At 48.3% G+C, this 14,715-nt stretch overlaps 1 protein-coding gene across 1 annotated transcript in view; it reads right to left on the bottom strand.

Annotated features, from left to right (window-relative positions):
• Window positions 1-13,665, bottom strand: part of ALDH1A3 (aldehyde dehydrogenase 1 family member A3) — a 35,389-nt gene extending 21,724 nt beyond the window's left edge. Inside the window, exons 1-5 of the mRNA XM_082769390.1 lie at window positions 13,509-13,665; window positions 9,948-10,052; window positions 4,785-4,925; window positions 2,081-2,210; window positions 812-873 (exon numbers count right to left, since the gene is read on the bottom strand). Of these exons, the coding sequence (XP_082625516.1) occupies window positions 812-873; window positions 2,081-2,210; window positions 4,785-4,925; window positions 9,948-10,052; window positions 13,509-13,607 (537 nt within the window). The 5' untranslated portion in view covers window positions 13,608-13,665. The remainder of the gene's footprint in view (window positions 1-811; window positions 874-2,080; window positions 2,211-4,784; window positions 4,926-9,947; window positions 10,053-13,508) is intronic.
• Between the last annotated feature and the right edge of the window lie 1,050 nt (window positions 13,666-14,715).

Here is a 14,715-nt window from a genome sequence, read left to right as displayed (position 1 = left end):
CAAAATTTATCCAGATGTCTTTGGGAACCAGTCCAGACCTGGTATTCCCAGGGTCCAGAAAATCCCCAACCCCACATGTATCTCATTCAGCCTCTCCTATAACCTTATCCCAAGGGTCAAAATCTTCCATGGACTCTACTGATCTAAGTATCCAAAGAATCTTGGCACGCCACCATTTGCCTCACAGCCTGTAGGATACCATGTTCAAAGCATTTTACAACCATACAGGAACAGACTATGTCTCCCATGTAGCTGTAAAAGCCTTTCTAGCTGGCTGTTTAAACAGAGCGAGCAACACACACTAAAACTGGAGGCATTCCAAGAGCTAGCCACACTGTCCCCTCAGCAGAGAATGAGACCTCAAAGAAAAAAGAGAACTGTATCCAGTGAGATTTAATCGCAGGAAGCTCAGAGAACTGCCAGGGGTTATTAATAATGGATATGATTTAAAACTCAAAACTATGCATCAGCTCTAGGCAGCGAGAAGCTAGCACATGTAATGACAAGATGGTTGTCCTAGCAGTGGAAGAGTCAGAGAGCTCTGACTGGTCTCTGGTGACTGCTGTCAGCCTTTGAGAGGAACAGAGCATCTGATTAGGAGACCCACCCTTCCATTGCAGAGGACTTTGCACTGCCAAGAGCAATTGGCATGGGGGTAAAACAAGAAACTACATCAGGCAACTGAAATGGGAGTTCCCTGCAGAACAGCTGTACTTAACTAGGAAGCAAATGGCTGCAGCAGAAGATGGGAAGCGCGCATGCACTGCTTCCATTTCCCAGAGAGATTCCGGGCACCATCACTGTTTCTTACCGGGGTTATAGCTCCACAAACACCCATTGGTTCATGCCTGGTGAAACAGACAAAGTTCTCATCTGCAAAACAGAAGAACAAAGGGGAAAAAAAAACAACAGTCAACATCCTTGCTTCTAGGGAAACAGTGTAAGATGAGTGCTCACAGGAAGGTTGGGGACAGAACCAAAACCACATTAGACAAACAAGCCTATATCTGTTCATCTTCACTCAAGCCTCTGGGATACCCCAGATGGATGAAGACCTGTTTGAGAATTGGTCTTATGTTAGCTCAAAAGCCAAACACTGCTCGCATGCACAGTGGAGTTTTAAAACCAGCGGGTCAATTCCTTCTGCAGATTCCCTGTGTTGAGGCTTAGAGGAGAACAACTCCTTACTGCACTGAAGAACAAGCCCAAATCTCATTCAAATTGTATCTCATGAAAGAAGCAAGCACTCGTCTCCCTGAGTGGGAAAGTTCTCAAACCTATTTTGCACAGGAATCACATTCATTGTTAAGAGGAATTGCATTTCTGGTAAGAAATCACACTAAAAAAAAAAAAAAAGAAGAAGAAACTCTAGGAGTAAACTAATACCATTCATCTTAAAATACTACACTTTCCAAAAGGAAGTAGGAAGGACAGTGAGAAGGACATCTTCCTTACACATTCTTTTTTTGCATAAAATCTAGTTTCACTAGGAAGATCTGACAGAAAATATGAATGTGAATTATAGTTCTTGAAAGCGATCTCCAATCAGAACCAATGACCAATATCCAGAACGCAAAGCTTCACATTTCTCTGGACGAGGGTGACAGATCTCAGTTTGTATGACTGCCATCACTGACTTTAGACCCTTTGCTGACTGCACAGGCTGAACTAGTTTGGCCCTTCACAGCTCTTCCTCTGGAGACTAATTTTTGTGTGCAGTGCCCATCCTTCTCCTTCATACACCCTTGGGGATCACCTCTGCGCAGGAGCAAGAGCTCATTTTGAAAATACACTAAATAGCCTAAATGTTAAATCAAAATGCTTCTCTGTTAAAACGAACAAACAAAAACAACAACTGAAGAGCCCATCCATTATTTTCCAAAGATCCTTCCAGGCGTTCACTGTTCTCCTGTGAGTTTAATTCTCAAAACACGCCCACTTAAAATGCACCCTAAGATAGAAAGGCAACACCTTCCTTTGCAGGTTTTCAGAAGCAAATCTTTTCATGCATCTCCCTCCCAATCTGCCCCATGAAGCCTGATCCCTCCCCAGCTCTGACACTGGGTCTGAAGGAACTTACCCACTGGGATAGTTCTACCCTGGATTTTATCAGCCCATCCAGCATAATATCGAAGTGTCTTTATACAACCTTCCAGGTCGATGAAATAAGCCTGCAGAAAAGGTTTTCCTGTGTCCATTGTTTCCAGAGTCTGAAAAAAATAAATTAAATGTACCATCAGACGCTTCCATATTTTTTCTTTATAAAAAAGCTTTCAGAAAAACTCTCAATTCTCTTTTGTCCTGTGCCACAGACATGGAGTTTCCTTCCCTTGCCTTGTATTTAAGGAACAATCTAGTTAATATAAGGTAGAACGGAGACAACTAGACCCAATAACCCTGATAGATGCACAAGCTGCTTTGTTCAGGGATTGCAATAAAGGCACATCTTCTGGAAGACCCCAGAAGGCAGCTGTGGGTGGGATTCAGGCTGTGGTCTGGGCACCGCTCAGCAGTTACGCAAGTGTCACAGCTTCGCTGTATCTGACCCTCTTGACACAGATGTTCTGGATTCCAGATGGTGTCACTGAAATCAGCCTGACCCATTTTCCTTTTATTTGGAAATCTATTTTTTTCCTGCTCGTGGTCCTAAAAGCAACCTCTGAAAAGCCTCTTTTATCCACAGGATGATAGAAAACACATTTTGTAGAGATCTAGTAAAGTAACCTTCGGGCTCAGAACTGTGCTTAAGTGCAAGGGAGAAGTTACTTCGCTGAAGTTGCGCCGACGTTGAGCAGCTCTAAATGAAACCCAGTCTCAGCCCACGTCCTTCTCGTTGTTCTGGACATTAGCTGAGTGAAGGCTTTGTTCCCTACTCAGGTCATTAAATGGCACGTTGGTGGAAGTGGCCAGCACATCCATAAAGGAAGCACTATCCCTTGGTAGATTGAAACATCTTTGTTTATAAATGAAGTCATCCCCTGTCATCTTCCACAGGCATTAGGGCCCAAACAGCACTCAAACAGACGTTCCCCTTGGAATGGCTAGGATTGTTATCCACTGCGAACGTCTGCTAAAAGGACTGATTTTTATAAGTCATTGCTTAGCATGCAGCCAAGGCAGCTAGGGCTGGTTTTCTGCAGTGAGAATAACAATGCCAAACAAGCCCTCCCAGATCAGAAGGACAGCAGAAAGCTTGAAATAAGTGTCCTGGTTTATGGAAAAAGGAGGCTTCTTTGAAGTCGCATCAAAAAACGAGCAGAAAATGAACAGGGTGTATTCATGCACACATATACAGACACGCATTTCCTTTTATTTGCTGGCCAGAACTGCCTTCAGACCTGGAGCTTTTGCTTCTGTCCTGCTGAAACTGGAGACTGCCATGTGGTTCAGAGACAATGTGCTGGGGGAAAGAGGCTCAGCTCATGCAAGTACAGACTTGGGACAACAGCTCAGGAAGTTTTGCATAGAACAGCACTGAATGACAAGTGCCATAGTCCCCAAGATGAGCACAATGAAAGTACTGCATTGAACAGGTGATGTATGGACAGACATCAGCTCAAAGCTGAGAGATAAAAAGATCTGTGGGCACTATTTGAAAGATATACACGTCCCACACAGCCTAAAGGCCTCTGCCAACCACAGCATATTTTAATTCAGGTCCTACTCTCCTTATTCTGCACGAGAAGGATTCCTGGAGGACAGGATGAGGAACCATTAGCAATAGTTCTTCAGCGCAGAAGTCCAAGTTAATGCAGCTTCACAGCTATAAAGAGATTTTCCTGAGCCAGGACGTTCAGTGGGGAAAGCACCAGTTCCCACTTATACACATTTCAATCTTTGGATGACATCCAACAAGGGAAAGATTCTTTTCCCAGCCCCCCATTTTAGGGGAAGCAATTCGAAAAGAAATTTGAAAAGAAGTCAAACTGGCCTTGCATTTTTATAATAAAGAAGGACCAAGGCAGGTTTGTTTGTTTTTTTAATATGTAAATATTTCCTAACCTGGTAGACACATGAACACTGATGACTGTTAAACCAAGAATTAATATGTTTATTGCTTTAAAAATGTAAGTACTGACATCTGCAATCACTTCGGGAACTAGCCAAGGTTTTGGAGAACTCAAGTACGGAGAGCTAACAGCCTTCTTCTAAGACCCCCAAAATCCTCCTGCAGAAAGAGGAGGATAAGCCATGACTCCTGCCTGGATTCATATAGGGAGAATGAAAAAGAAATCAGGGAGTGCATCCAGTTCCAGAAAATGCATATAGAGTCAGAGCTCTAATCAGACCAAGGAGAGAAAGCTTGGGCCCATGCCACTGTTGTTTCTGAGTGGGAGACAGTGTCACTGATCTTCACCCTAGACTCAAAGGACAGGGCCAAATCCCCTACTCCTCTGTGGAAGAGGAGAAATAGGAGCTAGGTCAGGTCTGAAACTATGGTTCCCTTTCAGAGGCACTGAAATCTAAAATACAGGACTGGAATAACAAAGCCCAGGGTAACACAAGGACAGATTAGTCCAGGAAGGATTTATGGATGTGACTGCAGGTATTGAAAAAGCTGCCTGGCCTTCCCAGGTGTACCAGACAGACTGGAACAGGCAGCCTAAGACAGCAATGAGCACAGGAAAATGAGAAACTAGAAGGTGGGACCTCTCTGCGGGCTTCCTTCTTTCTTGGGAGTCCTTAGGAGTAGCGTGATATGAGATATGGATGCAGCAAAACCGGAGGAATGGAGCTGAGTTGCAGGCACTGCTGGTTTGTTATTGCTCAGTCACAGTACTTACTGCCAGGATGACTCTGTCTCGCTCCAGAAGATCAGCCAGCTTGTGTAGGAGCCGTCCTCTGCTCAAGGCATCCATCTGTCTCCACTGAGACCCCCTCTGGAACGCTGCCTTCGCTGCTTCCACTGCGTTATCCACATCAGGCTGCAGCAGCCACACAAAGAAAATGTGAGGTTACAAGTAAGGAACTGAACAACAGTACTGAGACCCCAGCAGGCCTCTTCCTACAGGACGGGGTGGTGGCAAAACCCAAGTCATTTGACAAGACCATCTTCATTTCACTCCTGGATTTGGACCCAAGCCTGCAAGCCATTCTAGGTTTGCTCTAGGTTGATAAACAACATTGAGGTCAAAGGATCAAAAGGGTTTTTCAGGGGTAATTTTATGCAACTGGCTTGTTTATAAAATAATCCAGAATCATGTTCCCGCTGACACAGGATGTAAATGACATCAGGGGAGAACAGAAAAATGAGATCCCAATTCTGTTCCCATTGGGGCTTCCCTAAGCATGACAGGCTGCTGGCCTCCAGAAATCAGCCTACTCTAAACAAATGCAGGAAGGAAAGTCCCACCCCGAGAGACCACAGTTTTATCCAGGGGAGCAACCAGAGCTCAGCTCCCACTATTCAGTCCCACTTGAGCCCAGGCCAGCAACAGTTAACGCACCAAAAAAGCTCCCTTCGATCCTAGGTTGCACTTCAAGAACATTTCTACCAGATGGGAAGGGGTTTGTGTTGTTCCGTGCTTCGACAAAGCCTTTTCACCTACACAGACTTCGTGTCACTCTCTCAAATGCTTTGCTCATGCTGGCCCAAATCTAACTGTTTACATAAGTTGCTACTCAGGAGGGCAGCAAATTCCCTCTCTTCCCACATCACCACCGCCCCCAGAGAAGCTTCGTGCATTTGCTCTGGCTACAGTGTGCCCCAGACTCCTCCCTTCTCCCCTCCACTAGCATACGTTGATTAAAGAGAGTGGAGCCAAGGGCAACCTCCCGACTCAATGAAGTCAACGGGAACACTGCCATGAACATCCACGGGGCCAAGACTGTACCCCGAGCATACATAAAAGCATAGTTCACCCTGTCTTTGGTCAGATTCCTGCTCTACGTAATGTCTGGCACGCCCAAGCCTCCCTTCAGCTGGTGGAGGAGTCCTTACACCCCACCACAATGTGGCTAAAGGGAGGTGGGAAAGGAGGGAGGGCTTCAGGCCTTCATCATCCTTCCAAGGAGAGCAGCTGGTGAAGGGCTAAGTCTTATCTCAAGTCTTATCTAGAGAGACTGGATCCAGTTACAGGGTAATGCTTTGCTCTGATCCAACAAGCGTTGGCCATCCTGCCCTCATAAGGCTGTTGTGTTCAACCAGGAGAAGTGTTATGGAGAGAAACCTCTTCCAAGACAGGTTCAGAGAGAAAACGGCAAGCAAGCACCCTCTGAAACATCACCTTACACTGAATTTGTCTCTTTACATGATTGCACAGCTTTAAAGCAGCCTGACATGCATTGCCAGGAGAACTCCACCCTTTCAGAAGGGCACTGATGGGGAAACCATTACAAGAAATTTGTGTTGTTACAGGGTTAAGAGTGGCTCTGGCCAAGCAAGCAGCCCCTGCACACAGGGGCTATGGAGATGCTGCCCCATGCCTCTTTCCCCTAAAGCACTGTTTTGGTTTTTGTAATGTTGTACTGAAAAAAAAAAAATGAACAAAGGCTGTTGCTTTTGTTCTTTTCCTGCAGAGATTACTACTGGACACAGCTGTAATTTCAGATGCATGGCAAAAGGTGCCTTTTACAGATAGAAGTGTCTTAGTGTTACTGTCCAGAAGCTCTGGGGTGAATATTAGTCAAAGCTGTATTCATTCTTGTCCTTTTTCTTGGGCATGCATGACAGGTCACAGGCTACTGTCGCTGTCACACAAGCAAAAAGAGTTCTCCCAAAACACCCTCAGGGGCAGCACCACCAAGCGAGATCCTGTGAGCCTGCAGTGTCTCTATAGGCCTGAGACCAGCAAAAACAAGGAAATTCTCCAGGAAGGCTGCAGTGCTGTTCTTAATCCATCCTGTTATGACTTGGCATTAGGGGAGTCTGAATGGTGTGCTCACCACGGGCATGTTGCAATCAGTAAGCACAAGGTGTGACAGAGACAGACCTACAGCTGTCAAGATGCCAAGGGCACCGTGGTGTGTGAAGCCACGAGGAGGAGGTCTGTGCATCCTGGTGCTCAGTTCTGACCTACACAGGTTTATTATTACATAAAAAGCTCCACTAAGAGGATATTCAGATTGCAAAGTCAAGCAATTGGCGTTGAGAAACGCCTGTGAGCCTTCATACCCACCCTGGGTGTTTGCACTATGATACAAGGCCCAGTTACACAACCGCATGCCATTTTCCCCTGAACAAACTCAGGATTTCTTTGTTCTAAGCTAACATCCTCCACCTTCCTCCTCTAGCTCAAGTCCTGCTCATCACTGCTCCACTTCTACCCTCTCCCTTCTTCTTTTCTGCCTCAGCACAAGGGAAACCATCACCCCAGTGGCTCAGAAAGAAGGGAAAATAGGGAAAACACCTGCAGGAAAAGCCTTGCTCTGCTTCAGGCTCAGTGTAGACAACGTGCTTCAGTACTGAGACCTGCCAGGGGCAGAGCACACCCCATGGAGACTGTCTTACCTGCACTGAATTAACTTTTGGAAAATCCCACTGTGCACATCCTTGGAAAGGCACTTTTCTGACACAGGGCACGACCATGCCACAGTTCCTCAATTAGGAGATGCCCAGAGCTGAGCTGCTCCCCTGCAAGCCCTCTGTAAACAGCCAACGCTCTGCAGCTGGCTGGAACTTGGATTCAGAAGTAATGCAGACTGCAATTCCACAGCCCTCAGTGTCCAAAAGCGTCGTGTTGGGTGCTGTGAGACTGCTGTAGGGAACAATATTCCTGCAGGCTTTTACCTTTGTGACTGTACCTGGAAGCCATCAGGACACTGAGCCCTTGTTTAGGAGGCAGAAAGCCTCCCAGCACCCAGCAGAAGCTTTTGCCATTTTATTTTTAGTGCTTATTTTCCACCCGAGACTTCCCTTCATCCCCCAACCATCCCACCAAGAGCAATTCCGTCTTAAGTTTTGTAACTGAAAGACAAACAAAACCTTTGCTCCTAGTCGTATAAACCGTTGGCCAAGTTTCAGCACCAGACTCGATTGTCATCATTGAAACGTTGGCTGCCAAATTCCCACCCCTCACATGCAGCCGAAGCAAAACAAACCCTGCACGGCCAGGGAGGGGCAGGTTTCTGTGCAGGGTTGGGGAAGTGGAGCCCTGCTCCCTGCCTGCGCTGAGGGCAGGGCCAAACCTGGCACAGCTGGGGCCAGAGGCAGAACCAGGGCTTGCCATGGGACTGCCCAGCACAGCAGCTCACAGGGACAAGCCACTGAGAGGCACCAACCATGACCCACTATTCCCAGTACTAACAGGGAACTTCATCCCCAATGGGCTACAGTCACAGATTTAGGATGGGGATGATCAACCAGGGCAAATGAAGTCTCAGGGACTCCGCCCAGAGGGTGGTGGGACATGGCCACGTGTCGCCAGGAGCCCAACAGCCAGCCTGGGCACTTCTCAGCCCAGCTCTGCCTTCCACCTCACCTGCATCCAGGTCTAACCTCTCCCAGTCCCTCACACAAGCCTACTTGGAGGAAAATTAGTCAGTTTGTGTGAGGCAAAGAGGCTTTCAGCACCTAAACTGCATTTAGCCCATAATTATTCTGTGCACCATGGGCAGAGGGCCCCACTGACCAGTCTCAAGGCAAGGTTTTTCAGCAGCTCCCCTACAAACATAAAAAGCTATCCTTGAATTCACTGACCTCTTATTTCTGCATAAGAGTTTTCTTTCACCAAGTCTCTAAGAACAGGTTTGAAACACTCATGTAATGCTCTGTAACTGCTTGAGGAGGCACTCAGTTCAGAGAACAATAGCAGTGTCATGATTTCTAGCTAGTAAAAATGCAGCTGCATCAGAGTTAGCTTCAGCTCTACTGTTTATATGCCACTGCAGTTAACATTTAACTGGGTAGAACACAACTATTATGTGTTGTTTTCTCCTGTTAAGTTCCACCTCCATGTATAGTCGCCCCACGGATGCACAGATCCACCGTGGTAACAGGGCTCTGAGGCTGCCTTAGTGCCATCCAGAGAGCTACCTCGTGCACCACCTGCAGGGAGGCTGCAGACTTGCATTCCCAAATAAATTTGCTCCCATCTCCAGGAAGGCCAGGCTCTGTTGACCCAAAAGCCACACAGCACAGGCAGTGCACGCTGCCTGCCACTTACTGCCCACAGCAGGGATGAGCCACAGGCATGGTAGAGCTGGGAAGCTGTGAATCACCCACCCGTGACAGACTGTCAGGAGCAAGCTCTTGGGCCAGCTCTCCCCCGCTGAGCAGGGCATGGCACGTGTGTGATGAGTTGTCCTGGACAGTGTCATATTTGACTGTTCCTTACCTCAGACTGTTACCAAATCCAAGCAGTTATGCCCCAGGCAACTGTGCAGTGCCCCGAAACCAGGGACTTCTGAAGAACTTCAGAAACACTGGTTTGGTTTCAAATGGCAGATGCCATGTTTGTACAAGAGGGCAGAACTCACAATACCAGTTGGAAAAGCAAGCACTGCTCACTTTCTGTGGGAGATTTCTCTGTGCTGATGCATGCCTGACGTCAAGTTCTCCCAAACAGCTTATCTGTTGTTTCTTTTTTTAAAAAAGGTGAGCTCCAGTTCAGGGTCTCCAACAGGCTGCCATGCAGCTTGTATTATAAACCACTCCCAAGATGATGCTGAAGCTCTATCAGGGATGTACATACACTGTCATTGCTATTTCCTCAACATAGCTGCTTCTTCCCAGCTCTATAAAGCCAGAATGATGCTGAGTCTCATCCCTCTGACCATGTCAGCAGACAGTTCCTATCAGGGAAAGTGACTCAGCTGAGCTGCAGAGGACTGATCCCACCCAGCCCATGTAATCCTCAGGCAGCACATCCAGCATCCCAGGCCTCCAGCTTGCAGCCTGGCTGGCCACACGTCAGTGTTAAGAGCCAGCTTTTCCTCTAGGTATTTTTCTAAGACAGCAAGTCCCCTGGAAACTCCGTCTTTTGCACTGCTTTTCCAGTAACACCTACCTTGTCTCCTTCCTCAATGTCACAGATTTTCTCCAACGTTGAAGGGTTATAGGTGGGGAACTTCTTTCCGCTTGTAGACTCATGCCATTCATTGTTAATAAATATCTGAAGAGAGAGCAAGGGGAGCGGGACAGGTGGGAAAATGAAAACACTGATGCAGACAATAGGAAAAAGAAAGAAATCCCACAAGTGTTCCTCAAAGGTCCTGAGGCTCTTTGGTTTCCATTGATGGCATGTTCAGTCTCTCCCAGTGAGACTGTTTGTGACACAGACAGCATTTATCCAAACTAGAACCTGAGCCAGGGAACAGACGAGAAAGCCTTCATGCACCCAGTTAGCTTTGAGCAAAAGGAGGACAGAGGATGGGGCCCACACAGTGCAATGCCATAATTTGGCAATGAGAAACAGACAGTTTGAAATCCATTTCCATGGGAACAGCAAGTAGACACCAAGAGAAACCCATATGGTTCAGGCAAAAGGAACCCCTCATCGCATGCTACAAACAAAACACCAGCATTCGATGTTACTTGGTTATTAGTGCCCTGCCCTGGGCTACTTCCAGGACTCTGCCCTCACGGAGGGCACGGGGTAGGAACAGGCTCGGTTCTACCCCGCTACGCCTCATCACAGGATGCACCGAGCCTCCCACGTCACTTGGAGTCGTCTGTGACAAGATTTAAGTGTTTCAAAATATTGCATTTCCAGAGCAAGAACAAACAGTCCCAGTGTTGCGTAACCCAAAATGCATTAAATACTGGAGTGTTGTTACACGCTGTAAACAGAGCGTGGATACCTATATACAATTAATTGATTCCGCATGCATCTCATCCACGCTGATCTAACTTGGCAGTGTTATGTTTTATAAATAAAGATACTTTTCAAGTAAGATTAGATGAAGTAATCTTTATTAGTAGCCTGTTAGTGGCTATAAGCTAGTACTTTTACTTGGAAGCCTTCCACGTTTGCAATCTTGTTTATGAGTCCCTACACACGACCAGGAGATTAATGTTGCGTCCCCTACATTCAGAATTCCCTCTGCTTTGGGTCATTTTTTTCCCCATTTGGGCAGCTTTTTTTTTCCCCCTGAAAGGAGTTTCTCCCAAACTATTTGTGCAGAAAGCATCCAAGACATAACTGGCACAGATGCTGCGCTTCTGGGCCCACCTGTTTCATACAGGCCTCAGAGAAGAAAATTCCACCAAAAAGAGGCTGCCAAGTGAAGTCAATGTCAGAAATACTAATTAACCTTAAACTAGTGCTCCCAAACTACCTCTAGTATTCAAGTGCTGCATTTTATTTTTAAAAATTAAATGTTTTGCACTTCAGTTTTCACCGTTTCACTAGCAAAATCACATTTTAAATAAGAGATGGCAAAAGCTGTAAAGTTACAGTCTGATACATACTCAAACTAAGGACAGGGGAAGATGCTGTTATTCCTCTGCATTAAACATTAATTCTATGTGGAGGAATTAAGATCAGAAAGCAGCATTCCTATAAGCTATAGGACACAAGTGCATTGGGATCAGACCCTTTAAAACACAACATATATGCTGGCACTGTTCTGGGAATCATGCCACAAGCCTGAGGTTTTGGTGCCAGGAGCTAAAATCAAACAGAAGAGCGTATCGGCTGTTCACGCTTCCCACCCCAACCCCGGGACATGAGATTATGGACAAATCACTTCCATCACACACCCAGGACAAGCACTAAGCTGCTCTGCGAGTGGGATCTTTGCTGGTAATCTTCCTTCCCTCTCCCCCAGCCCAGTAACTGGTGGAACCGAAAATAAAATCTTTGCTAAGCAAGGAAGCGTGCCGTCAGCTGTAAACATCTGGTGAGACTCAAAGGAGCTTGTCGAAAACCCCTCGCAGTTTTATGAAAACTGACTGCTGCTCGTTACTTTCTCATATGCACCGGGAGCATCAGATCAGATGTCAAATTCACACTTTTAATTAATGTTGGTTTCCACTATTAAGTGACTACCTTGATGCCTTCAGTGCACAGAGCCTCCTGCAAAAACTTTGGAGAATTAAGAAAACGCGTGTTTTAAAGCGCACACGGCTGCAGGATTGGATCCCAAAGGAGTATTTAAAAGCCTTCACTACAATAAAAATAACACAAAACAGAACATTTGTATGTTTAAGAAGAACCCTAATGGCCGTGTCCATTTCTGACACGGGAAAGAGCTGTTTGTGCAGCATTACGCCACTCGACAATCAGCGGCCGCAGATCCAATTTGCCGCTAAGTGACAAGTTTATCTTAAAAAAAAAAGTAGGTAAATTCAGGATGTTAAAAATAACAATTAGTGGTAATCACTTGGACTAGATTAATCTGTTCCAGTATTTTGAATGGCTAATTCAAATCAACACCTTGCTGGATAAGCTATCGCTGTTTACTCCCTCCCGCTGCAAGACAATAAACATAGTTTTGCTTTATTTTTTTCAATTATTTAGCACAGAAATGTAACTAATTAATACACTCCTTCAGCCCTTTTAGTCTCTGATGGTTCACACGAAGGTAGGCAGGGCTGCCAGCAGTGTCACAAGCCGGGATGTTTGCTCCACCACACCAGACCATGGCCGGGCTGTGGCAGAGCGACAGCGGAGTGAGGCAGCGGGGATCTGTGGAGTGGAGCTGAGCCTCGCTGCAAAACCAACACCACCTCTGAAGGACGGAGTGACCAAACCGAGGAGCCCTCGGTTAAGCGTGAGGGGTGGCAGATAACAGCAGCAGGAGGCTCAGAGGCACGGGTTGGCGTGGGTTCGCCATCCCGGTGCTTTTATCCCGCTTGGAGGCCATGGAGGAGCTCTGTTGGGACAGCAGGCAGGCAGCAAGATGTGTGTGGACAAAAACTCACCCTACAGAGCTGCCGGGTGGCCCCAATTCCATGTTAGAGTCCTCTCAGAAGCCTCCTTCGGGCACCAACCCTCCTGTGCCTCACACGGGGCCAATCCCACCTCAGGGCAGCCTTGCAGGAGCCCCGTGCAAGCAGCCCCCTGACACATAACCCCATCTCAGCCCTGCCTGACCTCACTCCAGCCAAATCAGGTTTTCTGAGCAGCAATATAAGTAAATTTAAGTAAAGGCAGCAGTATAAGTAAAGGCGTTATGGGCTGGTTCTGCGAACACTGCGTGGGGGAAAATGGCCATCACAGCGAGATGCCACAGCCAGGCACGGGGCCTGTCACAGCTCGGTGCCAGCCACACAGTGAGGGGCAGGGATGCTCATGGGCACCCAGAGCAGCTCTTCATATGTTGTTAAAAAAAATCAGTTGGATTTTTTCAGGCTTTATGGATCATGGCAACTGCAGCTCACCTGGGAGCAGCCATCCACTTGCTCTAGCAACTCAACCACCCGTCCATCCCCATTAACCCACTACCTATCACAGCACAGGAGACCACACAAATAAATAAAACTCCCTCTGAAGGGATAACAACTTTTTTAAAAGAAAAAAAAGCAGCTCACCGACAGCACCTCGCCGACACCCCAACTCCACCAAGCCCCACGCAACACCCCAACAACCCCCCAGTGCCTCCCACCCTCCCCCTCCCGAGCTCACCTTGGTGTACTTCACCTCCAGGCTCCGCAGGGGCCGCGGCAGCGGCGGTGCCCTCCTGTCGGGCTGCCCGTTCTCCACAGCGCCGTTGAGCGCGGCCATGGCCGCCCCGTCGAGCCCCCGCCGCCCTTCTGCCGCTGACAGCCCGCGGAGCCGCCTTAAGAGCGGCGCGCGCCAGGCGCGGGGCGCCGCCGCCCGCTCCCATTGGCCGCCGCCCACCCCTAAGCCCCGCCCCCCTCCCCCGTAGGCCCCGCCCCTCCGTGCCGGCCCTCAGGTAACGGGCGGCGCCGCCCCGCCGAGGCGCCCCGGCCGGAGAGGGGTCGGGGGGCGGCAGCGAGGGGGGCTCGCAGCGCGGTGTGAGGGGTGGGAGACCCTCAAACTGAGGGGATTCAGCCCGGAGGCGCCCTGAGGGTGAAGCTGAGGGTGGTGGGGAGCGCCCTGCTCCGTCTCGGGGCTGGTGGGCGCCCACAGCCCTCGTGGCGGTGGGGTCGGTGAGGAAGATGCTCTGTCAGGAAGCCCCGGAGGACATGGAAGTTGTCTGAAGTGACAGGGCTCGGCTCCGCGCCCAAGCAAGCTCTCTGCGTATTGCCTAACTCCGTTCTGAATAAAATATGTGTAAGGCTCCGCCGGCTGGGGGCCAGGAGGCGAGGAGCACCCTGAACGCCCCCACACACATGGAAGATAATGCGACATATTTTCCATATAACACGTGGCGAGGTGCCAGCAGTTATCTTACAAAATGTTTCGCAGGATCTGTAATCCCCAGCAATAGTCAGCACTTTGCTGTTAAAAGGCTCCAAAATACTCAGCGCTTCCATCGGCAGATCGCCCGTGATATCACCGTGGCGTGAGGGCTGGTGCTGATTCAGAAGGGAAAGTACCACCGGGGAATCAAACCCCGCTTCCTGCAGCTCGTGGGGTGTTCTCGGAGGTCCCCGCTCCAGGTGGAAACCTCTCAGACGATGAGGAGACATTTCTGCACAGAAAGAGCCGTCAGGCGTTGGGACAGGTCGCCCAGGGAGGTGGTGGAGTCCCTGTCCCTGGGGGTGTTCAAGGAGAGGTTGGACGTGGTGCTTGGGGACATGGTTTGGTGGTGACATTGGTGGTAGGGGGACAATTGGACCAGATGATCGTGAAGCTCTTTTCCAACCTTAATAATTCTGTGATTCTATGATAAGAGCTGTCAGTAAGGCAGGGGACCTTTCTTCCT

The sequence above is a fragment of the Aythya marila genome (assembly GCF_965140915.1).
Source record: "Aythya marila genome assembly, chromosome: 11".
NCBI lineage: Eukaryota > Metazoa > Chordata > Aves > Anseriformes > Anatidae > Aythya > Aythya marila.
Note: the sequence above shows the minus strand (reverse complement) of the source record. Positions and strands in the feature narration are given on the sequence as shown.